This window comes from Cebus imitator, unplaced genomic scaffold (assembly GCF_001604975.1).
Source record: "Cebus imitator isolate Cc_AM_T3 unplaced genomic scaffold, Cebus_imitator-1.0 Scaffold318, whole genome shotgun sequence".
NCBI classification, from domain to species: Eukaryota; Metazoa; Chordata; class Mammalia; order Primates; family Cebidae; genus Cebus; species Cebus imitator.
Genome location: NW_016107633.1, coordinates 2,133,706 through 2,140,382, shown reverse-complemented (window position 1 = coordinate 2,140,382; position 6,677 = coordinate 2,133,706). Strand labels below are relative to the sequence as shown.

General features: G+C 48.1%; 1 protein-coding gene across 1 annotated transcript in view; it reads right to left on the bottom strand.

Annotated features, from left to right (window-relative positions):
* Positions 1-6,677, bottom strand: part of RHPN2 (rhophilin Rho GTPase binding protein 2) — an 81,206-nt gene that overhangs the window by 40,719 nt on the left and 33,810 nt on the right. Inside the window, exons 3-4 of the mRNA XM_017504248.2 lie at positions 4,227-4,355; positions 1,995-2,070 (exon numbers count right to left, since the gene is read on the bottom strand). Of these exons, the coding sequence (XP_017359737.1) occupies positions 1,995-2,070; positions 4,227-4,355 (205 nt within the window). The remainder of the gene's footprint in view (positions 1-1,994; positions 2,071-4,226; positions 4,356-6,677) is intronic.

The following is a 6,677-nucleotide window of genomic DNA, read 5'->3' as shown; positions in this document are numbered from 1 at the left end:
CAGGCACAGTAGCATATGCTTGTAATCCCAGCTACTAGGAGGCTGAAGTGGGAGGATCACCTGAGCCCAGGAGGCAGAGGTTGCAGTGAGCTGAGATCATGCCACTGCACGCCAGCCTCAGCGACAGAGTCTGAGCTTGTCTCAAAAGAAGAAAGAAAGAAAAAAAAAGAACGTAAAATATTTCTTTGAAGCAATTTTCACCATGCTATGATTAATTCCTATAACTGATGCCTGGGCTGTGTGGCACACAGTTGGGTCTCCTTGCACCTCATCTCCTTTCCCCTCCTTGATAGAAGCTGGAGGCAACTGGCTAAAAATTTGAACTGATGGAGTTGAGGAGAGAAGGCAGAGGAGGGTATTCCAGGCACAGGACGGCCTCCTGGCCCAGCCTGGAAGCATGGTCTTTCCTGGGTGCTCCACTGGAGCACCTATCCCACTTCCCACCTGAATGACCCATGGGCCCGCAGGCAGGGCTTATGACACCTCTGGCACTCAGCACAGGGCCAGGCACAGGTGGGCCTCTGAGGATCTGCCGAACAGGGGAGTCCAGATACCCAGGAGTGTGGCAGGGGGACACACAAGAAAAGACTCTGGTTATTCAAATATTTAAGGGGAGTGAAGTGACATCTTTGATTTCCTTTAAAATTGCATCACAAAAACAAGACGGACTGATATTAGTCATTACTTTCTTTTTTTTCTTTTTGTTTTTTTAGTTTTTATTTTATTTTATTTTTTTGTTTTTGAGACACAGTTTCACTCTTTTCAGCCTGTTGCCCAGGCTGGAGTGTAGTGGCACAATCTCAGCTCACTGCATCCTCTACCTACTGGGTTCATGTGATTCTCTCATGCCTCAGCCTCCTGAGTAACTGAGATTACAGGTGTATGCCACCATGCCCAGCTAATTTTTATTTCTTTTTGAGACGGGATCTTACTCTGTCGCCCAGGCTAGAGGGCAGTGGTGCAATCTCGGCTCCCTGCAGCCTCCGCCTCCATCTCCCAGGTTCGAATGATGCACCTGCCTCAGCCTCCCGAGTAACTGGGATTACAGGTATGCACCATCACGCCTGACTAACTTCTATATGTTTGGTAGAGACAGGGTTTTTACCATGTTGGCCAGGCTAGTCTCAAACTCCTGAGCTCAAGTGAGCCGCCTGCCTCAGCCTCCCAAAGTACTGGGATTGCAGGCATGAGACACTGTGCCCGGCCTCTAGCCATTACTTTCAACGGCAAAAACCACAATTACCTTTGAACCAACCTAACAGACACAAGAATGCACAGATGGACAGATATGTGAGGAAGCAATAACAGCAGTACGTTCTCGGAAGAATCTACATAGTGAGTACACAGGGGTTTGCTATAAAATTCTTAACATTTTTTGAGAAGTTTGGAAATTTTCATAAGAAAATGTCAGAGAAAAAACTCTAGCTATTCTTCCAAAAACATGACCTAAATGGGTTACACGATTTAAGAAAAAAAAAAGATACTATCAATAAAAGAGGATATAAGTTTTAAATTTCAAAGCATATCCATGACGGATCCTCTCTGACTTGGCCTCCCGGAGACGGCCAGTCTGGGATTCCAACCTGCCTTGCCCAAGACCCAGGAGAAGCTTCAGAAGCCGTCAAAGGCGACAACAAAAATATGGAAGAAATAGATATACAAATTATCCACGTAGTTGGCTCAGAAAGGGGCTCAGGCTCACTCTGTAGGTATCAACTGATTCTACCTGGTAAGCCGAAGGCCATTCATTGCAAGGGATACATATTTTCTCTATCTCCATTTTTTTCTTTCTTTTTTTTTTTTTTAAGACAGGGTCTCACTCTGTTGCCCAGGCTGGAGTACAGTGGCATGATCACAACTCACCGCAGCCTCCAACTCCTGGGCTCAAGCAATCCTCTTGCCTCAGCCTCCCAAGTAACTGGGACTACAGGCATGCACCACCACAAATGGCCTATTTCCATTTTAAACACTGAATTGGGTGCTTTGAGATTTACCTTGAGGACGACTGAAAAGTCGATGTCTTTTGTTTCCTTCAGTCCAAGAGGAATCAGGGGAATCGTAAATGCCTCCCTGTGAGGAACACAACAAGGTATATATGAACACCCCCAATCGGAACCCTGTGCACCCCATGGCCTTGCCCTGCCAGCAGCCCAGCTAACGTGCACGCCCTCTCCTCACCCCGTCAAGTACTCATCTAGCCGACAGGCTCATTTTGCATAAGGACAATTCTGGTCACACCCCACCCTCTGCTCTAAAACTAACCCCAGCTCCCTAAGACATCTGGACCACCACACCTAACACATCAGGCCCCTGGCATCTTGCCACTGATTTATCTTCCAGTCTAAATGCCTCAATGCTTCCCTTTTTTCTGAGACAGAGTCTTGCTCTGTCGCCCAGGCTGGAGTGCAATGGCGCAATTCAGCTCACTGCAACCTCTGCCTCCCTGCTTCAAGCAATTCTCCTGCCTCAGCCCTTTGAGTAGCTGGGATTACAGGTATGAGACACCACCCCCGGCTAATTTTTGTATTTTTTCTTTTAGTAGAGATGAGATTTTGCCATGTTGGCCAGGCTGGTCTCAAACTTCTGATCTCAAGTGATCTGCCCGCCTTGGCCTCCCAACGTGCTGTGGTAACAGGTAGGAGCCACCGTGCCCTGCCCAGTCTCAGTTGTGTTGAGAGTCTGTCGTGTGCCGGCGTCTGGGCCTGGGGCACTTGCTGCTCCCACCTGGGCACACCACCCTGCTGCCCTGGGCCTCCTTTGTCAGCTCCTCATCCCCTCCTCCTGTGCTCCGCTCAGCAGGCACCACGGCTGTGCAGCTCTCCAACACCCCCACGTTCGCAACTTGGGGTTTGTGGGCGCCTCCTTTGGGGTGTGTCAAGGTGTCCCACCACCAGCACAGGAGATGCCGTCAGGGCAGGAGCCCCATCCGACACCTAAGTGCACCTGCCTTCCAGTCCAGGGTCAGACACCGTCCACCCCCTCTCCCCCAGCTGACCACCTCACTCAGTAACCATGGATGCCCGCCCGGGCAGTGCTCCCTCTGCCTACATTCCTAGAGGCAGGGCCAGCAGGAAGTGAACGGAGCTCAGGCTGTGTTTTGCAAACAGGGATTTAGCTCCCTGACCTGTAACAGGAGACCTCCTTGGGCTTCTCAGCCCTGCCCCACAAGAAGACCAGGAAGGCTGGGCAGAGCAAGGGAACAATGCAGCTGTAAGCTGAACCGGGCTCTGTGGCACAGCTGTGCTACAGGCAGGTGAGACCCATCCCGGGGGTACGGAAAGCTGGATCCTGCTGAAGGCTCCTCCGAGCCACGCAGGGCGGGAAGCAAGCTTTGCTTTTTTTGCAACTGTCCAGGCAACGAGAAGTGGAGGAGCGAGTGTCCTGAGTTCCAGCTCCAGGACACCCCAGCCCCAATGTGGCATTGACAGCACCCTCTAGGTGACCTTGGGCCTCCCTGAGTTTTCCCATCTGCACCATAAGGTCCTTTCTTTCCTGCCTACCTCCTAGAAGAATGTAAAGATCAACTGTGCTAAGAAAGAAACAATCTGCTTAGAAAACAGAATAGTGCAGGCTGGGCATGGTGGCTCACACCTGTAATCCCATCACTTTGGGAGGCCGAGGTGGGGAGGCCTCTCTACTCAAAGTGCAAAAATTAGCCAGGCGTGGCGGCGGGTGCCTATAATCCCAGCTACCTGGGAGGCTGAGGAGGGAGCATCGCTTGAGATTGCAGTGAGGCAGAGTCTTGCTCTGTTGGCCCGGCTGTTGTGCAGTGGCATGATCTTGGCTCACTGCAACCTCCACCTCCCGGGTTCAAGCAATTCTCCTGCCTCCGCCTCTGAGAAGCTGGGATTACAGGCCTGTGCCACCATACCCGGCTAATTTTTGTATTTTTAGTAGACAGGATTTCACCATGTTGGCCAGGCTGGTTTCAAACCCTTGATCTCAAGTGATCCACCCGCCTCGGCCTCCCAAAGTGCTGGGATTACAAGCATGAGCCACCTCACAAGTGCCTTTGTGCCCAATACTGCAGGTATTTCCCAACAAATGGGCTCCTCCCTTCCAGTCTAGCACCTTGCTCAACCCCAAACCTGATGGTTCTCTCAACTCCCAAAGTGGGGGCTGCCACTCCCCTGTCTAGAACCCCATCTGGCCTCTTTGTGCAGACCCTGAAGGCAGGCAGGCTCTCCGGCTCAGAGGTGTCTGGAAGGTGCGCTGCTCCCACTTACTCTGTATTCTGATAGACCCCCAATGAGATGTTCAGCCCCTCCAGCTCTTCCTTGAGGATTTGCAGGTCTGAGTTGACGAAGCTCAGCTCCAGCCGCGCTTGCTCCCGCACCTTCGGGTTCGTGGCCACTCTATTCAAAGAGAAGAGGGAGAGAAGTGCCCTCAGCTGGGTATCCCGGCTTCTGGGTGAACAGACTCAATCCCCAGTCCCTGCAGGGAGGATCAGGGCATGGCTTGCAGAGGAGTGCCAGGCATTCCGGGTAAGGTATCTCAGAGACACAGGGCACCTGCCCAGCTTGCAGCACATCTGCCAGCACATGGAGCTGGGGACACAGGCAATGACACTGTGAGCTGCAGACATGAACTCTCTGACATCCTGCAAAAACTCAGCCTTGAGAAAACAAAACTGCTCCCAGCCATGCCCTAAAAGGCCGTAAGATATCCCCTTGAAAAGAAACAAATGATTCCTTTCAGTAGGAGAAATTAAAATAAATAAATAAACAAATAGAAAATTTGTTTTTAAAAAAAGAAAGAAATGGATGATTAGCTATGCATGGTGGCACATGCCTGTAGTCCCACTACTCAGGAGACGAGGTAGGACTGCTGGAGCCCAGGAGGTTGACACTGCAGTGAGCTATGATCCTTGGTGACAAATGACACTGCAGTGAGCTATGATCATGCCACTATACTCCAGCCTGGGTGACAGAGCAAGACACTGTCTCTAATAACCACAATAAAATAAGATGAAATCAAATATAAAAATATAGGCTGGGCACAGTGGCTCACACCTGTAATCCCAGCACTTTGGGAGGCGCAGGTGGGCAGATCACGAGGGTCAGGAGATCAACACCATCCTGGCCAACATGGTGAAACCCCGTATCTACTAAAAATACAAAAATTAGATAGGCATGGTGGTGCGTGCCTCTAATCCCAGCTACTCAGGAGGCTGAGGAAGGAGAACTGCTTGAACCTAGGAGGTAGAGATCGCAGTGAGCCGCGATCGGGCCACTGCCCTCCAGCCTGGCAACAGAGCAAGATTCCATCTAACACACACACACACACACACACACACACAGATAGAAAGTAAAATAAAATAAATGAATGAGAAACCAGAGGAAGAGGTAATGCTTCCCAATTCATTCTATGAGACTAGTATTAGCAACCCAAATCTGGCAACATAAAATAGGATTATACTCCATAACCAAGTAGGATTTATACCAGGAATGTAAGGTTGGTTTAACATCTGAAAATCAATTAATATACCATATTAACAGAATAAAGGACAAAAAAAAAATCCATGGAGACTTCAACAGATATTTTAAAAAGTAGGGGACAAAATCCATCACAGATTCATAATAAAAATTCTCAGCAAAGTAGAAATAAAAGAGAATTTATGAAATCTGATAAAAGACACCTATAAAAACCCACAGCTAACATCACACTTCATGGTGAATGACTGCTTTCCTCTTCTCACCAGGAACAAGGCAAAGATGCCCACTTTTGCTACTTCTAATCAATAAGGAGGCAAATAAAGAAATTAAAGGCATCCAGATTAGAAAGAAATAAATCAAACTATATTCACAGATGGCATTATCTTATATATAGAAAATCCTAAGGCATCCATACAACAATATTAGTACTGATAAATTTAGCAAGGTCACAGGGTACAATCAATATACAAAAATCAAATCTTTTTTTTTTTTTCTAGGCTGGGTCTGCTCTGTCACCGAGGCTGGAATGCAGTATCACCATTATGGATTACTACAGTCCCAAACTCCCAGGCTGAAGCCATCCTCCAGCCTCAGCCTCCCCAGGAGCTGGGACCAGCTGGTGCATGCTGCCACGCCCAGGTAATTTTTATATTTTTTTTTTGTAGAGATGAAGTCTCACCATGCTGCCCAGGCTGGTCTGGAAATCCTGGGCTCAAGCAATCTTCCTGCCTCAGCCTCCCAAAATGCTGGGGTTACAGGCATGAGCCATCGTGCCTGGACAATTCTATTTCTATATACTAGCAATGAACAATCTTCAAATTGAGAAAAACATTTCATACACAATAGCATCAAAAAGAATAAAATAGGAATAAAAAGAATCACAAGACACATAAATTGAAAGCTACAAAAACAATGCTGAGATATATTAAAAGAAAAGCTATTTCATGTTTATGGATGGGAAGGCTCATTATTGTCAAGACACCAAGCCTCCTTAGTTGGTACATTCACTCTGTGCAGCCTCAATCAAAACTCCACTAACCTTTTTAATAGACAAGCTGATCCTAACATTTATACAGAAATACAAAAAAAACCTACAACGGGCAAAACAATTTTGAAAGATAAGAACAGAGTGGGAAGACATGTTATTTGATTTTTAAAACTTGCTAAGAAGCTGAGCTGGGCGTGGTGGCTCATGTCCGTAATTCTAGCACTTTGGGAGGCTGAGGGGGGTGGATCACCTGA